The following is a 21409-nucleotide window of genomic DNA, read 5'->3' as shown; positions in this document are numbered from 1 at the left end:
TCGGCATGTGACCATTTCTGGGAGGGTTGGCCAGGGTGATTTGAAGGAATTTTGGTTTGATGGAATAGATCTTGAGCCTCGAGGCCGAAGAAGATCATATGGGTTTCTATCAGGAGGGCATCAGCGGTTTGGATTTCAACAAGCATAAGGGGAGTTTGACGAGAACTTCAAAAGTCTCTCGGGGGATAAATTATAAGCATCAAGGCTTTAGCGGATCATCAGCTTTCGATTGCGAATATATCGGTGCTTTGAAATTAATATCAGGGAATTGACGGGCGCTTCTTGTGTGTTGTTCTATTGTGTGCCATAAGTGAAGTCGTAATGTTCGATCCTGCAGGTTTTATGTCCCCTATATTATTGTCGAACTTCCATCGCACCAGGATCTATAACTCCCTGACCATAGTAGAAGATATTCCAATTTATGAGTATCAGGTAACGAAGAAAATATTAGCATCACCTATTAGCAGCTGCCAGTCTGGCGACTTGCTCAAGCTATAAGTTAAATAAGACATGCTTTACTCGAAAATAGGAAAGTGGAATATATTCATATTTTTGAACCTAGGTTAAGTACCTAGTAGCAACTGGAAGCACGCTAAAAGTCATGTATGTTGGTTGGTTACCTTAGGCACCTAGGCATATCTAACGCTGAGGGAAGGAAGAAGGGGTAGTGGCTAGCCGTCGCAGGCTCCTCCTCTACTAGGTAGTGTACTAGGTAGTGCTGGGGGGGGAGGGGGGTGTGACACGCAGAGCTACACCCGACTTACCCCTATCCGATGAATGGAAGGAGCACACTACATACGGCAACTGCTGCAGATTGTATTTAATGCAGATTTAACTCAGTGGCACCTTGCGTTTCCGGTATCGACTAAATTAATCTACCAACCAACATAGTGACATAGATTGCTTTCCCATGCCATCGACATACAAGACCAGCCCACACATGAACAAAATATAAGCGCTACATAATGGAGAGTGTTTCCTTAAATATTAAATAGGAGAGTACCTATAAACGAGAACATAAACGAGAACGGTTAGGATATCATCACGAGAAATATTTGGGCACCTATCTGCTTCGAATCCTGGGTGTGGTGAATGTGATGAGTGTGGTGAGTGTGGTGAGTGCCGGATGACAGGTCAAATCTCGTATACATGCTCCTTCACCGATAATGGCATCCTAACCATCCCTATTACCGTCTCTAGGTGAGCCCATATACGGCTCACCTAATATTCAATCTTTATTTCAATACTATACTGTTCTAGATCAGGACTTGATAGTTCAAATAGACCATCTGGGCTGTGACCACCACGACTAGCCAGAGTACCGCCTAGAGATCCAACGACCCTTAATGGTAGTAATTCTAAACGCACCACTTTCTCAATAGTGCTTCGAATTCAGTTCTCTTTTCCCGATCATGGATATCAACATTTACCTCCTAGGCTCTACTGCTTTCAGCCTCGGGAGCCGGATAGGAGGTATCTACCGAAGCTCACTCTTAGACTCACGAGAACGTCTCCAACATCCTTGTCACTATCTTGCTAATGAAGTTGGAGGTGTGCTTGGTTATGGAGAACGGCGAGAGCCAGGATCTCGATGCAAACGCCGCCGGCAGGAGAAACAGGGAACGTTCTCACGTCCCAATCAAATACAGACACATTTTGAATAGCACCACCAGAGAGTAGCACCACCAGAGTTATCACACCGAAGACATCCATCACCTCGCAATAAGCTATACTACATAGCCCGAACTTACGGTAGGATCGCTCCTGTGCCATGATTAATCAGGGTGGGTCTTTTGATGCTATACTGTGCTATTCCGTCGACTCGTTTTTCAGGAGGGTAAGGCCTGTCACAGGTACCCTTCAGTCGGAGCAGAGTCAGACCGCTACGCCCTCAGCCGAAAGACGGAACGGAGCAAATACACACACCTGCTTTAGACAACCCTCACATGTTCTCTTCATTGCTCCCGACAAGACACTAATGCAGCACGCATGCATACCGAAATGAGGTTAACTATGCGTTGGATTATTGATGTCACTATCAGCTGGTCTATACGACTCTTGCTTGTTGGCAGTCAGAGTTGCAATGGGAAGAACTAAGAGATCAAGCTAAGAGGCTGCTTTCCTCTCGTATAAAGAGACAGTATAGCCCGATATGTTGGCGTGATGTTTCCCCATAATTACTATACCAGAACATCGGGACGAGTATAAGATCTAGCCCGGAAAAGCCTTGAAATGCTAAGCAGAAAAGCGGCCCGCACCGCCCGAGGCCGTGACTCGGCACGAAGTACTCGTACGGATCGATCTATTAGAGCCTCATATGAAATGCTTTTCCTCGCAAAGATCCAGTTCATCAGAGGTCGAACCAAGCAACAGGTGATAGTGGTGCTTAACCCCATTGTGACACAGCATCTCCCAGAACCAAAACCGATGGATTGGGTAGAATGACCCGAGCTGCTCAAAAAAAGGGGGGCTTATGACGAATCCACTTCGCATTTACCCAACCCTGTGATGAAGAGGGTCTTGTATTATACCCCATAACGATGGGAGATTCGAATCCTACCGTACAGTAACACGTCTACTGGGTTGTATTTTCGCAGAAGCTACTGAACCCGCCAGAACGGAACCCCATGTACTCAAAACAAGGGCTGACCAATGGGACCGCACAGCTAATAGTCGTTAACGAATCAGCTTTCATTCCGTGCTCGGCTACGTATGCAACCATCTGCTGGCAGGGGCTCCATCGGCTAATCCTACGGAGTATACTAAAATCCTAGATTTGCGGCCCGCGCGCCATTCCCAAAGCCGACCTCCCGTTCCCCATCCCCCATAGTCTGGCCAGGTTGTGCTTGTTGTGCTTGTTGGGCTATGTTGTGATAGCGGCTCTGCTCCCCAGAGGGCCCATACCAGCGGCGTTCTTCATCAGGGTCTTCCGCGTAACCCAGCATCCGATCTGCAACGTTTTCCGGGCTGAGCTCACTTCATGAAAAGTTTGATCTAACCCCCTAGTATATTCTTGCATATCCGCCCAGACTTTTTACTTCGCCAAAGCCTATCCGAGTCACCATAACCCCATGATGAGAGCTTATGAAGAACCCCGCACGGGATTTGCTCATCTCGTTGTCTGCTCCAATGTCACGGTATATGGCTGAGACAGGTGGATACTTCTATACGGCTCTTAACCATACCACTACTGAGCATTCGTGCATACTGCATAGGTAGGTATCCATGTCGTGATACTGCTTTTCGACAGAGCCGCCAACATGTAGTATCGATCGGATTAGATCATGGTAACAGCGCGGTCACAACCCAACTGCTAACGCAAAGCTACGGGGTAGCCGTGTTAGGATCGCCGAATGTATACTTTTCTGGGTAGTTAATGAGGCGTCTGCAGAAGGTGTTTAAGCGCTGTGAAAAAAGAAAATACCCCTGTTACTCGCATGATATAGTGTCAGTACTGGATATGGCCTATACCTTGTTCTTTTTACCAGTACTTTCTCAGCAGACCATGAAGTAATTCTTGGGGGGTGTTGCCAGCTCAGCGCCAGGGTATCTCTTAGTCTAGACCAAGAACTGCTCGAACCAACGAGAAATAAACTCCTACGTATGAGGGCTTTTCATATCAGCCCTCAAACTTGGCGCTGCGTAAACCTATCAGCTGAACTCGACCCAGGAAAAATAGAAGGCATCGTTACCGCGTAGACGGAACCCAATCAGCAGCTAAGAGTGATAACATAGGCTCCCCTATAGTAACGTGGGGTCTTACCATCAGTCTCCAGCGGCAAGGCCATAACCGTGCATCATATATCTTCTCTCGATATAACTAAGCTACATGAGGAAGCCGGTTACAGTGCATAAGCATGTAGATTACGGAACATGATTCACTTCACCTGACTGTTTCGCGGGCAGGCCTTCAGGGATCATACAGGAAGCCTCTTCCAGAGAACTGGGGACAGTAATGACAACTAACAGTAACATTGGGCGGCTATGGCACAAAAGAGCAACAAGCCTGATAATGATACGTAGGAGTAGGTCGAAGAGACATCGATGACGCTCTTTAAGTGAGGCAATTAAATGCATATGCTTTCCTCGCCAAACCCCCTTAAACCGGTAAAGCAATGCCGGAGTTGGAGTATCCAAGTTGAATCATGGCCAGTCGGTATGGTCCTAGTCATAGTGGATGCATGCTTAAGGTAACATGAGGAAAATCCCACGGCCGTGGATAGCTACGACAATCCAACCCGATGAAGAATCATGTTATTTTAACATTAATAAGGAGGAGGCTAGTTAGCAGTGCTCCTAAGCTAGGCTTAAAATATGCCCAGCTAGTAACGCCATAGTTTAGTCAGTCGGGATGAGGCTCAAGATCAAAAACGGTAAGCTTTACGACCTCTACGAGTCTACGAGGACGATTTCAACCGGCGGCAGCATGCCACTTAGTTCATCTGCATTATTCCCCCCCACCCCCGATCCAAAGAATGGCATTAACACCCATGACACCCATGACATCCATGACACCCATGTCTAGCCAAACTACCCGAGATTCCGGTGATGAGCATGGCCCTCTCCCTCTTGGACGGATTGTCGTTGCATGTGTTATCTACTACCGCATATATACAACCTGGGGTATATGTATAGGTCTACGTAGTGTATATTATACGAAGCCGAAAGATGCCGCTTGACAGATACGCCAAATATAGATACGCCAAATATAAATAGGCCTTTACTAATACTATTCCCGCTAACTATAACCATATATCATAATAGTCTTGGTACCCACTAAGAAGCAACATCAACTATCGTGTTATTGATGGGTACCATGAGGGTTCTATGCATTATAGAGTTATGGGTTTAAAGTTGACAAATAGGGGTCGCATCGCGAACCCAGTCCTCTGGGCCGGGTCAAAGATACGGAGTAAACTGCTCTGTTAGAGTCTGAATCCATCCTCTCTTAGATTGCCGCTGGGGACAATCGCGATCTATACAGCTAGCGGATTCCAGGATATGTAACCCATTCGCCGACTATAATGCGGACGCTGGCGTTAGTCGCAGACCCGACCCAGAGGAACCCGACCCAGAGGAACGGGGTGGTAACATGGTGTTGTATCAAGGAAGCTGACGACAGCGATTGATCCTGATAGTCTATAATGTTGATACTCTAGAACTGATCTGTACTGCTATATAAGGATGGCGCTTCCAATGTCTCGAATCTATATTCGTTGAGATATTTCTAGTGTATATTTAAGTCGTAAAAGCACACAACAATTCAAATTATATACGAATATCTATTTCCCACATCGTCAATTAGATTTAGATCGAAGTCTAGCACCCTCCGACAAAGAATGCCTTCTTGTATTCGTCTCGGGCCCCGAGTCCTCCTTCGTGGTAAAGAAGGTTTGAGTGTATTACAGACTTCATCCTACTTAACAAGAAAAATGCCTGCCGTCTATTCTCGACGTTCATTCTCTTCAGACATCACCCGTGAACTTCCCCTACCACCTGTATCACAAGTAGCTACCCTCTCCGAGCCGGAAGACGAGTTCTGGCGCGTCATTCCATTGTGGAAGGATGTGTCTAGGGAAGATTTTCTGTCTTGGAAATGGGGCGTCAAAGTAGGCTCGACATCCTTTTCCCTCCCCCCTTTTTTTATACGCTCGCTAAACGCTTCAGAATGTCGTCGAGGCCAAGCTAGGGCGCGATCGCAAGCTGTTAGCCGATAATATGCTAAACTTTCTTGACAATGTCCTTCCAGCCGATATGCCTCGTCACCACCGTATAGGGGGTATGCAGAGTCGAGACGAGCTTATGGGGGATGTTGTCAGTGGAATGAGGGAGTCTACCATGTCTGTTCGGGTGATGTGAGTGCCCCTAATAACTAAATAAGAAAGACGCAAACACAAAAGGGGTTGCCGGCTAGTAGGACTATTTCAGCTCTAACTTGGAACAGGCCGTACGTGTTAAGCAGAATAAACTGGAAAGATCCGGCGAACGATCCAGTATTCCAGCAGTTTATCCCCTTGGGGTCTATAATGATGAAAGACCATCCCGCACTAAAGCTCGACTCCTTACACGAGCAGAAAGACTCGCCAGTCCCGGCCCTCGTACATCGCTATCCCGACAAAGCGCTACTGCTCCGTGAGATTCTACCCAGACATCCATCCTAGCCGCCGCTAACAGCCCCAGCAACCTCGGTCTGCCCAACCTACTGTCTCTACTGCACCAGATCCTACGGCATCGGCGCCGACACCGAACTGGTAACCAAGGAGTCCTTCCGCACGACACGCGACAGGCTCACCAAAGCCTTCGACTACATCGAGAGCCAAGACGGGCTCCACGACATCGTCGTCTCGGGCGGCGACGCCTTCTACCTGGCGCCGCACATCCTCGAGTGGATCGGCGACCGGCTGATCGGCATGAGGAACATCGAGCGGTTCCGCGTGGCGTCCAAGGGCCTGGCCGTGTCGCCGCACAGGTTCCTCGACGAGCACGACCCGTGGACCGAGGCGCTGATCCGCGTCTCCGACAAGGCGCGCCAGGCCGGCAAGCACATGGCGCTGCATACGCATTTCAACCATCCGAACGAGATCTCGTGGGTCACGGAGCGGGCTAGCTTGAGGTTGATGCGGAAGGGCGTGACGGTGAGGAATCAGACGGTGCTGCTTAGGGGGATTAACGATAGCGTGGAGGTGATGGGGACGCTGATCAGGAGGCTGGCAAGGATGGGTGTTCAGCCGGTGAGACGTTCTGCTTTCCTTTCCTTTCCTTTCCCTTCCCTTCCCTCCCCTCCCCCCTTTTTTTCCCCTTCCCCCCTTTCCCTAATACGGCCCAACAGTACTACGTCTACCAATGCGACATGGTGAAGAAGATCGAGCACCTGCGCACGCCGCTGCAGACGATCCTGGACGTGGAGTCGGCGATCCAGGGCACGGTGGCCGGGTTCTACATCCCGCGGTTCGTCGTCGACCTGCCCGAGGGCGGGGGCAAGAGGCCCGCGGCGCTGCGCGAGTCGTACGACCGCGCGACGGGGGTGTCGACGTTTACGCAGCCGTCGCTGACGCGGGGGGGCAAGGGCGGCAAGGTTTATAGGTATTACGATCCGTTGGATACGCTGGTGAGTACCTAAAGGAGGTTGGGTTAATATATGTAAGGGATTGGTATTGGTATTGGTATTGGTATTGGGGTGGTGTGGTGCGGTGCGGTGGTAGATTGCTTCTTGGATATATTGAGGATGTGGAGTGTGTTATAGCTGGGTGTTTGATGCTAAGGCAGAATGGCGACAACACCGGTATATATATATATATATAGGTATCTACATAGTTCTAAATCATGAGCTTTTTCTAATCCTATATATTGGGGTTGGATGGCATGATATGATATGCTAGTGCTTTGTAGGCGACTAGCTGTCTATGTAAGTAGGTAGTGTAAGAAATTGGTTCCGTAGGTGCCGCAATTCGAGCCACTTGTTATATATACCTACTATAGCATGATGCGTCTTCTGTAGTTAGTTGATCGTGGCAATATCACTGTCTAGCTAGGACTCAAGGAACGAGCGATCTCTTGAACGATTTCTGGGGAGAGCTCACTTGTGGTTGGTATTGGTAATGCGTACCTGAGTGCCTACTAAGGAAGTACACAGTAATTTGTGATAGTCTTGCTGAAGACGTGACATCTATCATTGTTTCACGGCATCATATTATAATACGATGTATGCTTTTGGTTGTGAATGTGTAGAAATATACCCGGGTCACACTCTAAGCAAGTGGCAGATTGGGTGACACCCCCTTTTTACCTGCATATTCTATCAACCGCCATCTACCATAGATATTACATACTTGGGCTTTATACTAGCTAGCGACCTGTCACTCTGTGGACATATATTATAGCCAAAGTTAATTGTTGTATTATTGTTATCGTTGAGCTTCCCTTTATATATCATCACTGAAATAGCACCGACCCCCCTTTCCCATGCCACACTCAAATTTATTTAAGGTCGGCGAGGCTGCGAGGCTGCGAGGCCGAATACTGATGCATAACCTCTAGGTAGTGCTACCTCATAGACGATACAAGAACTCTAGATTCAAAGCGGCTGCCAATGGTTATCCATCGGAAAGAAAGGAGTGTATACACCTAGACGCGATAATTTCAACTTACAAGGTGGTTACGCACCCGCGGCCGACTCTACCAAAGCTAACATGCTAAATCACAGAGAGCAGGTCTATATTATATTGGTTGCAAAGTCCTAAGAAAGCCTGTAGTTTTAGATTATTACAATCCAGGAATATCGTCGTTTAGGGGTCAGCATAGGACATGTATTATACTCTAGGGCAACTACCTTGTCAAACAAGACCGGGAAGTCAGGGTTTTCGTGTTGGTTTTCAGGCTAGGAGTGTCTTTATTGCTTCGGTCAATTATTTTTTAGATGCTGGCCAACTTCGCAGACAATCCGGCTCGTGCTGTCTCCGGAATGTGCCAGCACGGAACGCATGGACACTTTACCTTCCAAGTAGTTCCAAGTAGTTCCAAGTAGTTGAAGTATTATCATCTCTTTATTTAGTATAATAGTCAAGCATTATCCTTATACATACTACACTTCAGGTAATAAGTCTATCGTGTTAGCTTTCAAGCTCATCCCGGATTTCTCAGTCATGTGTATTCTTGCTATGCATGTCTATGATATATATCAGGATGCTGTGGTCAATGCGTAGCTTAAAGAGGAAGAAGATGTGCATTTCGGACGCGTGCAATAGCCTCGCAGTAGCGCATATATAGTCATATATAGTCACGCATGCAATAGCTTGAGCTCCAAGTGATCGCGAGAGTCGATCCCGTCAAAGCTCACTACCGATAGTCTTCCCCTCGCGGATAATGATGCGATGCCCGCATGCTGCCATGTGCCCTTACATATGCACAACACGCTTCTATGGGTTTAGTTTCTGATCGAAGCCACCATGCATAGCCACCATGATCTGAGACTAAGAGCGTCTAACCTAGCATATGATAAGTTCATCTTAGTTACTTCCCAAAAGAATACGACCCTAGTCGTTTCTCAGAGCCAGAGCGCTCTTTAAAAGCTACCTAGCCAGTCGAAGGCTGAAAGGATCATTCGGCAACTCGGCTGCCGTAGAGTAGTACAGTCTGTACAGTCTGTACGGACAGAGCAACGTCTCATCGTTTCCAGGAGTCCGGCTAGGCTTAGCAGGTTTAAGGTCGACGGGAAACGAAACTATGTCGAATGTAAAACCACGTCGAATGTATTATCACAGGGTCTTGCGCTCGGGGTCCGTGTGTCCGTGTGTGATTCAGAAACGTGCAGTATTGACCGCAATACCAACAACTGACAAGGCTTAACAGAACCAACTTAGAATGAGTACATATGTAGTCGACTATGTATATGAATTGCGGTATGATGCCCGCAAGATAGCTTGGCTAGCATGATGATTAACCTTGGTATATATTAGAATAATTTAGTTTCTTCTGTAATAGTATAAAGAGGGCATTTGCGTGTAGATAACCGCCGTAGCATCGGTGACGGTGATGCGGATGAAACAGGCACGTACATATGTGGGTTGGTTGCGCTGCGGCAAATTTACACATCCTGACATCATTCCCTTAATATCGTAACAGCTAATACCGTAACAGTTAATAAATATATCGTAACATGTACATACCTACCTAGGTAGGTACCAAGTTGAGTGAGTACTGATTGAAGCTGCGCGTGGTATCACCGCAATATTAACGTTGTGCCTACCTCCTACCCATACTCGGCACTTAAAGAGGGATGTTGTACAAATGTAGAGTTTCTAATAAATTGAATGAATGCCGTTGATGGTTGATGGTGGAATGCACGTACATAGGTATTGTACCTAGGTACCTAGGTATGTAGCTTAGGCTGGCGTAAGAGGCGTAGGTACAAGCTGCAGGCCCGGAAGCACAGGCCCAGGGGCACACGAGTCAGAAGATCCGAGCTCCCTGTGACTGGATGACAAGGTGTTGTATGATTGGTGCTGATGGAAGTAGTAAACCACGTTTCGATAGGTGGAACCCCACGAATTGTTCTTCGCTCTCCAGTTTATTTCCTCATGGGGAGAGATGTCGTTCCTGGCGTAACCTGTTATGGACTAGACCCTCATACCCATCAAGCCTTCCCGCCAATAATAATTCTTAGTACATAGCTACATGTACCCCTAGGAAAGACCAAAAGTACCTCACCTAACTTTGGCAAGGGCTGGCGAGGGCAAAAAAACGGTCAATACCTATCCCAGTCAAGGTTTTCTACCTAGGTACCTGTCAAAGTTACGGCTGGGGTCCTGAAATTCCCACCCAGCATTTGGGAACCGCACTGTTAGGCACGTATTCAGGCACTTATTCAAGAAGCTTGATCCCGTGTGATACTGCTACCCATTCTACCCATTTGACGTAGTGCCTGTTTTTTCTCTTCTTCTGGTTTACCGGGCAAATGCGCACTGGATTCAACACTGGGTTCAATTTTATCACCTGGTATCTACGCAATTCGTATTATTCATTAACTACCTACCTACATTATATTCAACTCCTTTCTCTAGTTAAACCTAGTCTTCTTTTCCTGCTGCTTCCATCAAAGATTGTATTTTTGAGGAGCAATTATGCCTTCGTGCCTCTAAATCTAAAATCTAAATCACTCTCCCGACTCATTTTAAACCTTGGATAATGGTTTCTGGCGTCCGAACCACCAATTAATCCGGCCCTACTACATTAACAATGCGGCGGCATTGCGCAAATAGCAAACTCGCAGGCGAAGGGAGCTATCCAGACACTCAAGCGGCCCGCCCCAATACTATTGTTGACTTACGTAGTACGGTGGATTATCACAACAGCCTTCTCGATCAGGCCCGACAGCAGCACGAACTGGCGCAACCTCCGAAGGCGCATTATAACCGAGGCCACGCAGGCCCAAATCATCATTCGCTTAGTTCGCTCCGACAATGGCTAGGCACGACGGTCAACTGCAATAGTACGGCTAGGAAGAAGACTAATAAAAATGAGAGGGATCAGCTTAATTACGATATGACGCTACCGCCGCATCCACATCTCACGCGAAAGGAAATTGAGGAATTCGAGGCTCTTCCTATAGCCATCAGGCGAAAAGTAAGTTGTAATATTTTTATTTTTATTTTTATCATTATTATTATCTTATTTCATTTTACTTCCATGTCTTTTCTATCTATCTTTACTATATTATCGATACTACCTTATGGTTGGTTGCACACGATCATGGAATGATAAAGCGCCTAGGTGAGGGGAAGACAAGAAGAAGAAAAAGGTACGAAAGGAAAGAAAAAAAAAAAAAAAAAAGACGATCGCAGGTATTTACACGTGTAAAACGCGACTGCATTCTAGACCACATACCTTCGTCCTTGTCGTTCTTGCGGGACTGGAGCGCCTTCGGCACTTTGTGGGGCTTCATATCTCTTATTTATTCCTTCTAGCTCAAGTCCTTTTTGGATTGGGCAGTCTATAAGACTAGAGTTGCAGAGTTGCAGAGACGCGCCGACGCAACTTTGCGTGGCAAGTGCTTCCTGCCAATTGGGATATTCGTACCGACGTTGGAAAGGGGGGGTAGGAAGGAACGCTGGGAAACAAGTCGCCAATGAAGTCACAAAGCTGTTCGCTTATAGGCTGCTAGCTAAGCAACACCTAGCAGCAGGCACAACTACCTTGCATATTACTGCAGATTGCAACTGCAACGCTTTGAACGCTTTGGGCCACTGTCAGTGCAAGCCTGCGTTCTTCATAGCACTTATTGCATGCATGGGTGCTTCCTTCTATGCCAACTATGCCCGTTCCTGCAGCACGGCACACTTTCACCCCTTCCCTTTACATATTGCATAACATATTACCTGATTTCCGAATTTTGCCTTTTCTACCAGTCATATTCCAGTCTTGAACGCTTTTACTAAACCTTTGCCCCCCCTTTTCTACAGTATTTCTCCACCTTGGAGCGTTTACGTCTTGCTCAGACTGTTGGTGTCTTGGACCCCTCAAGCCCACCCGACAAGGAACTCCGCCAACATCATCAACGTCGTGGAGCATCGCTCGGCGCTATCGTTACCGGTAGACCACTAGAGCGACCGACTACCTCTCCAACCTCTCCAACCTGTCAGGACAACGCAGTCTCTGCCGATTTCGCGTTCCTGGCCAAGCTTCCCGCTAAGATTAGGGAGAAGCACCTGACTAGGGAGGAGCAAGTCCTCGTCGCCAGACAGTTGAGGCAGAGTGTCATCTTGGATGCTGCTGACGAGGCATTCTTCAAGGCCGGTCGTCTTGCGAACAGACGCCCTTCACCACCTCCAGTCCATCCGCCAACTTTGTCTTCATCAGAGCGACCTAGTATGGAGTCTCTATTAAGCGACCATCCTTCCGCTGGAAAGCGCGACTCACTTTACGACAGCTTCCGATGGCTGGACGAAGACGAGGATCTCGACCTACGACTTACTCTCGACGACTATCCTGTAAATTTGAGGGAGTCGGTGCCTATGACTCCTAAGGACCTAAGGTCCCCTTCGTTCCGTCGACATATGTCCTTCTCCAAGGTCCCATTTGGTCGCACATCTATCTCAAGTCGACCAGGGACAAAGGATGCGCAACAACCGCCGCCTTCTGCTAACTCTACATCTGCTTCTTTTGTAGGCTTTCCGCAACCTGGACGACGGAAATCTAGGGCGCTGTCGCTTATCACCCCGAAGCATGCTGCCTACGAATCGATATCCTCAATTGACCCCGGTGCTACTCATTATCAGGATCCCGAGGCGCGCTTGAAACTGCGAGTATACCTAGCTTCGCCGCAAAAGTTTGATGAAGCAATCGAGTTTGGTTTCCCTTCGAGTGATTCTTCGGCAATTCCATATAGGGATTTACCAAGCGCAAAGGGCCAACCGGACGGGATCTTTTCTCCAGACTCGGAGAAGTTCAAGACGTTCCTGGAGGATGATAAATCATCTATTTACAGTGACGGCATGTCGCTATCGGATCCCGAGTCGCCTAGAACCCCCGACACGCTAGACAAACACGACAAGTCGCTTCAGCGACCTCGCACCAATGACTATCCATCTAGACTTCCAGAAACTTATGCGCAAGTACCTGCAGCTTCCCGTGAGATGACGTTACGCATGACGCTTACGCGACCTGATCTACGGGCCTGCGAAGACAATTTGTATGGGTGGCAACAAGCGCCACGATCGTATTCCAGCAAACCGGCGCAAGTGCTTGCCTTGCGGGATGATGCTCCTATGTCCGCTCCGTATACTAGTCACGGTGCTAAGGAGAGCATAGACAAGATTTTTGCGGATATCGACCACGAGCTCGGTCTTCCTGCTCCTACGGACAGCAATGTTGTGAAGCGCTTCTGGAATCGAGTACGACGAGTTTAAGCTATACAGATACATGCCGGCTATATCGAGAATGATCAATCGCAACGGCTAACACACTCCCCATGGTTACGCGGCTTGCCGACGTAGACCTTCTCTCACTATGACGTTTATTACCATCTATCCTATTAGACTCTTTGTCTCACGCCGGTCCTATACTTTTTACTATCCATTTTGCGAAACGAACCTCACGCCGAACAACGGCGGAGGAAAACGAATGACATGGAATTGCGATAAGCATATCCAAACTGGCGTTCATGTACATGGAAACACAATCGATCAATCATTGCCTGGAGTTACAAAGGGAGGGTTTTGGCGAGGTATCAAAATGTCATCGACCGTTGTAAGGCCGTTTTTTTGTTTTGTTTATAGGGCTCGGTATGAGATATGTCTTAGGGAATAGCAGGAGTAGAAAGTAACAGTGTCACAATTTTTAAGAAAGTCCGCCCACCCTTATGATGGCCTATTTTATTACTACGTCCTGTTAGACTACTACTTGGAAGTTGCCCGCCCACAGCATTAGCTATAGCTAGCTTTATGTTTCCAATATACTGTATCCGGACCGAGGTATTCGGGACCGTTGAACTTCACGCCCTGTTTTCTCCTTCGGGTGTCCGATGGCAAGAATAAATAATTGGAGAAGTGTGATACGTATGTACATAGGCGCAGACTGCTAGTGATAGTGCATGCACTATCGGGACTACTTAAGCTCAGGTAGGCTGACGTTGGGTATAGGTGGACTAGGCGTGCTCATAGGTTCATGCGGGACACGCAGATCGCTTAGCTTAGAGAGGTGGAGAGGTAATAATCAGATGACCTGCATAAGGTGGCCAATCTATCACGGCTTTCTCGCGCCCACTAGGTTAGTAACACGCGAGTTCTCGTGCCGGGAGACAAGGAACTAAAGCAGATAGCGTAGTCGTTGAAACGTTAGCGTACTAGTAGGCGGATATAGAGGAGGTGCGTCAGAGGCATCTAAGTGGTTATTAGGTACTAGTCAAGATAGACGCAGGATTAGCTTAGGGTGGTGCTAGTGCAGGTTTCTATTTATTATAGTCTGGCAGCTTAGATAGGTAGACTGATAGACTAGATAATGCACTATGGATTAGATAAATAGATACCTGATAGGTAGGTAGATAATAGGTCGATATCCACCGCGTCCTGCAGGTACGCGTACTTAGGTACCTCATTACATCACACGGCGATATCATGCCGTACTCGCCGAGTCGTCTAAACTTACTTACACTACGGTACGGATACACTAGGTTAGTAGGTGATACCAATTCAGATATATCAGGTATGTACCTACCTACCTCCTATGTAACTTAGGCAGTTGTCTAGCTTCACCTTGGCGGCGCCATAGGCTCGTCGGGTTTGGGAGGCTGGGCTGGGCTGGGCTGAATGGGCTGACCGCTAGATGGAAGTGAGATAGAAGATAGAAGTTGGAAGATGGATGGAAGATGGAACGCTACCTAGATGTAGAAAACGGTCTATACGTATGTATGTACATATTGTACCTTGGTTGTCGAATATATGGGTGGGTACGGAGGTAGTTCCGAGGGAGGAAGTGTAAATATTCCTTGCTGCGTGGTGTTTTGAATTAGGTACCTACATATCAAGGACGATTCGATTCATTTCGGTTCATTACACAATAAATATAACCTACATTAAATAACTCGGTATGTAGTAGGTGCCTTGGAGATCTCTACTCTGCATGCATACACGATGCGGAGGCACAAGCTTGATTTGGGAAAAGCTAAGGGGTGGACACCTTAGTACCTACCTATGCATAATCTATCTACATATCTATCTGTACCTTACACGAAGCAGCCAGCGATCAATCAATGAATCAATCAATTAATTAATTAATTAATACATCATGTAGGTGCATACATACATTAGGTAGGCAATATCAAATATGTATGTAGCTACCTACCTACCTAACACAGCAAGTATTGCAATAAAAACCGCCATGTAAAACGCGAAAAAGGACCAATACATACACATATGTATATACCTACCTACATATGTACATAGAAGAAGAAACAAATGGAAAACAGGAACACACTTGACAGCGGCGTAGTATCCCAAGCCCCGAGCGCGCTATGCCGGTAAGGGGAGCCAACGTCCAGCGGAGGCCGAGGTTTGGTTCTTGTCCTGTGTGGATAACCTCCGTACATATGTAATTAGCCGTACCTAGGTACATATGTAGGTAGGTAGGTAGGTACATACATAGTGAAATCTCATCGTTTTGCGCGACGATCTCGAAACGTTCGTCATATATAGTGTATGTATGTATATGCAATAAGTGCTCTTATATAACTATATGTAAATCTGGGTATGCATGATGGATTTATAGAGAGAGGTATGTATCGGATATACCAAGGTTACGTACAAATCTAGTCAAATACATACATACATACATACATACATACAAATATAGGATAAATATATTGGTCTACGTTACTCTGTTCTACATCTATATTTGATTTAGGTAGTTAGTTTAATCCAAACAATACCTCCAACCAGCATATACGCAGACTTGTCTATTGCCCAGTTTAGGTATGGATAGAACGGCATCGTCGAGTCGGTAGGAAACGATACACAAGTCCGCTCGCTACCACTACACCATACGAGCTCACACAACACATGCCATCCCATTACTCCTAAACCCCGAGTAATGATGCCAAGTAGAGAGAGAAAAAGAAAAAGAAAAGGAAAAGGAAATCAAAATCCAAAGCTGTCTTGTCCATCGTGTTTGCTACGGGTACCAAGTATAGACGAAGCCGGCGATAACATTGATAACTCGGCTTCTCTAGCTTATACCACTACCACCGCCATCACTTCCTATCTAGATCATGACTTTCCTAAACCTTGCCCGTGCGCCCCCTACTTACAAGTACATTCATTCCATTTCATTCCTTGCCTACCGCCTTAAACGCATGAACAACAAGGTCTCGTCGCTCACGCGTCGTCATCACTATCGTCGCCGAGAAGCTCGCCTTCATCTTCATCGACAATGGCGTAGTCGCCCCTGCCTCGGGCAAAGCTGTCTCTCGTTGTATATCTTCGCTGGTTGCCTCCCCGTAGCCAGCTGTAGCGCCCGCCGCTGTTGCTTCTACTCTTGACATTTTCTCTCACGGTGCGCCATAGGCTGCCTATCAAAAGGGGCAACGCACCAATCACCGCTACCACGGCAGAAACAGCCACCACCGGGTACTTGACAAATGGAGAGTTGCTGTCGAGGCTGCTCTGCTCACCGAGCCGAATCTGCCCAAATTTTCTTTGCCAGTTCTGGTAAACCCACCAGCCAACCGCCGAGGCGACACCCATGGGAATGACCACGGCGAAGAAGATGCCGATGCCAGAAATGCCACGGGCCTTCTCGAATTCCTCCTCGTGGCCAGGGCAAGGGTGTGACTTGAGCACTTTGTCTGCCTCGAAACCGCCCTGGCAGGTCGTCAAGGGAATTCGGCGGAAGCCGCTGGGTTCGTAGTACTCGAATTGCTCGGGGTTTTCTTTGCAGACTTGCTCGGGGTCAAGAGGGCGAAGACCGTCGACAAGTTCGCAATGACCGTGGTTGTCTAGTTCGAAATTATAATCACTGCAACATCATAATTAGTACTCGTAGACTAGTTCGTGTATATTTAGCTTCCGTCTTGTACTTACCACTCAAAGTCTGATCGAGTACATTCGCAGTTCTCAGTACTGGATAGGGGCTGAAGCTGGTAACTGTTGTAGCATTTCCTGTCCTTCTTTTTACGTAGGTAATAGTTCTTGTGACCGAACAGACAATGGTTCTCCTGCAGAGGATGTTCCGGCGACCATAATTCATAGTCGGACTTCTCTGGGTCTTTATCTTCCTTGCACGGCTCGCTCGCTAAACCTGAAAAGTCAAGATTCACTGTGAGGAGCTTGCTTCCTTGGTGACCCCAGAGGAGGAAATCCCTAGACGAACCGGACCGCAGAGTAGTAATATCCGTGATGACCATGTCGTCGTCCGAGAATTTATAATCTTCCCAGGTTTCACCCCGATCGAGCGAGTAAGATACCGTCTTGGTCCGGGTATTTCTTTGCGCAAGAACCATGATGGACCCTTGGTCGCCAAAAGTCCACGTCCAGCTTCCCTTCTTCACCATTTTCCAGCTTAGGCCGGCGTCCGTTGTCATGAACGTGTCTGCATCTTTAGAATTCCCAAGGACAGGGCCAACGTTGCCGATGCCAAACATGATGCCGATAGCTGACTCTGAGGAATACGTCTTTCCTTGATCCGCTCGTTCCGTGTAGCCATGGATGTGGAGAGCGCACGACTCGTCGCCGTTTTGACTGTGGCAACTAAAATCGTTGCCATCCAGGTCTTGTTTAGGAGGCGGGAGGAATGCCCACTGGGCACCGTCGTTGTGGCTGATTCGCGTCTGAAGCCTTTTCGGCTCCGAGTCGCTATCCCTGTTCTGAACAGTATTGACCAACACAACGCCTTCCAATCCAAGCATCTTCTCAAAGTCTACCCAAAAGCCATTGTCGCAGTTGACGCCCGCTACACTAAGTACATAGGATGTTCCGTTGGAATTACTCTTGAGGATCGATCCAAACTCGCGGTTTTCCTCCCCGTTGGTTGCAACGAATAAGTTGACTGCGTGGGTTGAACTTTCTAGAACGGTATATGCGGGAACATCGAAGTTGAACGGGAAATGGGCGGGTGCGTAATCCCGTCCGTTTAGACTACTGAGTGCGTTAAGTTTCTTGCCCGAGTCTGTCTTATTCTCCGTAGCAACCACGATGAACTCAGCCATAGTTGCGAAATTGCTGACATTCTCCAAAGCGACGCTCATCTTGTATCTCGGGAATTCGTCACTATATGAGAGCTGTAGAGGGTTATTGGCTTCGTTGTCCTCTCGTGTCTTTGCGAGACAAACTATTTGCGTCGCGTTGCGGAACTTGTACGAGGATGAGCCTGTGAATTCGCATTTTACTACGTGTCGCTTAATTGTCGACCAGTTATCACCACGGTCCATAGAAAGAGAAGCTTCAAGGTAGCAGTTGCCGTCAAGACATTTCTTCCCGTGCCATATGAGCCGATCCGGCCGATCCGGATGGAACGAAAGGGGTAGCCTATCTGATTTAGTGTCTGGAGGATCCCGTGGTTCGAAATAGTCGAAATTCCGTCCCCTATCAACAGTGTAATAGACCCTATTCTTTTGTGTGAAGAAGAAAGCCATATCCTTGACATAAGGATGAGTAGCTATAGCATAGATCTCGCTACTGGGAAGCTTAGCTTTTGCCCAATTCTTGCCGTGATCGTGCGTAATGAAGATATCTGATGCCGCCGCGTTCGAGGATTTGTACGGTCTAGCGATTATGGTCTCACCATCCTCCTTCCTGTTCGACTCGCCTCGCTCAAGGTAGTGTTTCTCGAACCGATCAAAATCGCCTTCGAAAGGCCATTGGGTATGCTCGATCTTATCGCTTCCCGGCGCACTCGGCGAACCTTTAGCTTCCGAGCACTTCCACTCCTTCTGTTTATCTTTCTGGTCCCCTCCAGGACGCTTGCATACATTTCCGGGGATGAGACGCCAACCAGAAGACCCCATGAATTTCTCATCTGGATCATCGGTTTTGCAAGCGCCCTCCGGCAGCGTGATGAGACCAGCAGGTTTACATTCGTTGCCATCCCGCACAAAGTTGAAATCGCACTCAAAATCGGCATCGGTACACTCGCAGGGAGTGGACTCTGGAATCGGATCCTTGAATTCTTGCTTGATGAAGCAGTTCGCGTCCTTCTTCCGCCTGTGGTACTTCTGCGTATGACCCATCACACAGCTTGGTTTGCCATCGTCGTCTACACGTGCAAACCAATCTTCCATGTCACTTTCTTTGCAAGTGTTCTCATGTAACCCCTCAAAGTCAATCGAGATGATATAGAAGCCGTCAGGCGATTTCCTCGACCCCTTTCGAGCGGTGAGGATGAACTTCAAGCTGGTCGAGTCTTGAGTAGTAGTCAACGCCCAAGGTGCAACACTTAGACCGTCCGGTAGTTTGGCTGTCTCCCAATTCTTACCATGATCCAAGGAGTATTTGATCTCATCTACATCAGCCTCCTTGCTGTCTTTGACGGCAACGAGGATGGAGCCCTGGTCTCCAAATTCGTATTTATGCGGACCTTTGGGACCTTCAATCCATGTCCTTCCAGCATCGTCCGAAATGTAGAGGTGCGAGTCCCAATAGCCGTTGAGGTGGCTCCCATGGTTGCCATTGCCCATTATGAGACCTGGCGCTGGGCTTGAGAAGACAGGACCAACATTGTTTATTTCTGTAACGGAGTGTAAGTGAATCTCCTCGTCGCCCGTCTTGACGGACTCGAGGGTCCTCCCGTCGTCAAAACTAATCTTGGTCTTGACCTTCTTCTTCTCCTCTCCCTTTTCCACTTCTTCCCAGTTATCTACCTGGTTGATCAAAAAGATACCTTGGATGTTAGAGACTTTCTCGAAATCGACGTAAGCTTCCAAATTGCGGTTTGTATGCTCAGCATTCCTAGTAAAATACGTCCCATTTGAGTTACTGGTCAATAAGGTACCCATGGGGTTGGACAGCCGCCTGCTTGTTCGGACATCGATTTGGATGCTATAATTGGTACTTTCTAATACGGTGTACGAGGCTTCGAGGAGGGGATGGTCGTGAGGGAAAACGGCACGGTGCCAGTTTTCAGTATCGCCACTCACGTACAAAGCCATCTCAGCCGTATTACGCGAGGCGGTAGCTACTAGAAGATACTTTTTGACCTCGACTATGCTCACAACACCTTGGACGGGGCCGCCGCCGTTTAATTTTGGCTCTTCCTCCTGGATTGCTCCATCGGCTTCTTTAGCGTTGAAGTAATTGTCGGAAATTAGGAGGCGATTTTCACTCGGGGGAGAGAACATGCCACCTCTGACAATGCACAATATTCTCTGCTTATCCAAATCCTCCTTGCCAGTTGTAAAGAGGGGCGATGTTTTAGCCCACCAACAACCCTGAGTACGTCCACGAAGGAACTTGACTTGTTCAAAGCCGTCGGTAGTATACATTTGTAGATCTTCACAAAAGCCCTGACATTCCATACCGGTGAATAAGATCTTGTCCGGATCATCGGCATGGAAACTCATCCACCGACGTGCTACGGCATCTTCAGAATTACTCAAGTATGCATCGGTAGAGAAAGTCATCCACGTTTCGCCTCTATCATGTGTCTTCCAGTGAACGTTTCCACGAGTCAAAACATAGGCACGGTTCGAATCGTATTCGTGCATAACCAAGGCGACGGCCTTGTCGTGTTCGATTCCCTCGGTCTTAGCCCAGGATGCGCCCCCGTCGATCGATCGCCAGATAGTACGCCCTGAAATCTCTTGAAACAGAACAACATTGGAGTTCTTGAAATAATGTAAGTTGTCGGGAAAATCTTGGAATGGGGTAGCGATGATGGTCGGACCGTTCTCGGCGTGGGCAGTCGAGGCCGACCATAAAAGTGAGGTTAGAAGGAAAACGGCCGACCATATCGAGGCTACAGCCCCCGAACCTCCCCGAACCTTCATGGTTGCGTTGTTTGAGGCGTCACGCAGAGGTCATGACAAGCTATCCACCTCTGCACGAGGAATAGTCTTGGGGGGATCGATGAGGGCGAAGGCTAAAGTGCTCAGATAAAGCAATATTAAGGCTAGCTCGATGCTATAAAGAGATAGGCAGATAGGCGACGGAGCTCTAGGGGATAGTGGTGCGTTGAAGGGATTTATCGATTGTCTTGGTAGAAAGAAGATAGTATATTTGTGTTGCTAGCAGCGACGTCAGATAGTGATCACTGCGTTAGGTGTCATCAATCGTTAGTGTGTAGATGTACAAGATGTATTGTACAAGAGAGTGGACAAGAGGACAATACTTTAGCTAAGGTAGTTGAGTCTCAGCTTTCCAAATGCGCCGCGCGGACATTTCAGGGATCCACGTCGCAGCTGCCTTTCGTAAGTAGTGTACGATATGTA

The 21409-nt window shown here is 47.7% G+C and overlaps 3 protein-coding genes across 3 annotated transcripts; 2 read left to right on the top strand and 1 right to left on the bottom strand.

The window, feature by feature from the left end:
- Positions 1-5339: 5339 nt before the first annotated feature.
- On the top strand, positions 5340-7120 carry F4813DRAFT_381166 (kama family protein; the record flags this gene model as incomplete). The annotated part of the gene is made up of 5 exons (XM_049245640.1): positions 5340-5609; positions 5704-5855; positions 5945-6132; positions 6181-6731; positions 6830-7120. 5 exons carry the CDS (start codon positions 5340-5342, stop codon positions 7118-7120), a joined length of 1452 nt encoding a protein of 483 aa, XP_049099081.1.
- A 3125-nt stretch (positions 7121-10245) lies between these two features.
- Positions 10246-13710, top strand: F4813DRAFT_92115 (uncharacterized protein). Its single transcript, XM_049249041.1, has 2 exons — positions 10246-11121; positions 11958-13710. Exons 1-2 carry the CDS (start codon positions 10735-10737, stop codon positions 13401-13403), a joined length of 1833 nt encoding a protein of 610 aa, XP_049099080.1. The 5' UTR covers positions 10246-10734; the 3' UTR covers positions 13404-13710.
- Positions 13711-15812: 2102 nt separating this feature from the next.
- F4813DRAFT_361667 (Oligoxyloglucan reducing end-specific cellobiohydrolase) lies at positions 15813-21386 on the bottom strand. Its single transcript, XM_049243547.1, has 2 exons — positions 17070-21386; positions 15813-17004 (listed from the first exon to the last, which is right to left on the bottom strand). Exons 1-2 carry the CDS (start codon positions 20966-20968, stop codon positions 16365-16367), a joined length of 4539 nt encoding a protein of 1512 aa, XP_049099079.1. The 5' UTR covers positions 20969-21386; the 3' UTR covers positions 15813-16364.
- Between the last annotated feature and the right edge of the window lie 23 nt (positions 21387-21409).

Source organism: Daldinia decipiens (genome assembly GCF_022478715.1).
Source record: "Daldinia decipiens strain CBS 113046 unplaced genomic scaffold F4813scaffold_19, whole genome shotgun sequence".
Classification (NCBI taxonomy): domain Eukaryota; kingdom Fungi; phylum Ascomycota; class Sordariomycetes; order Xylariales; family Hypoxylaceae; genus Daldinia; species Daldinia decipiens.
The sequence above is the reverse complement of the archived record's forward strand: the minus strand, read 5'-3'. Positions and strand labels throughout refer to the sequence as shown.

Bases quoted from the DNA above. Each gene is read 5' to 3' on its own strand.
- F4813DRAFT_92115 (XM_049249041.1), top strand. From the start codon at position 10,735: ATGCGGCGGCATTGCGCAAATAGCAAACTCGCAGGCGAAGGGAGCTAT. The intron at 11,122-11,957 runs GTAAGTTGTAAT...CCTTTTCTACAG, and splicing joins CTATAGCCATCAGGCGAAAA to TATTTCTCCACCTTGGAGCG.
- F4813DRAFT_361667 (XM_049243547.1), bottom strand. From the start codon at position 20,968: ATGAAGGTTCGGGGAGGTTCGGGGGCTGTAGCCTCGATATGGTCGGCC. The intron at 17,005-17,069 runs GTAAGTACAAGA...ATGATGTTGCAG, and splicing joins ACTCGATCAGACTTTGAGTG to TGATTATAATTTCGAACTAG.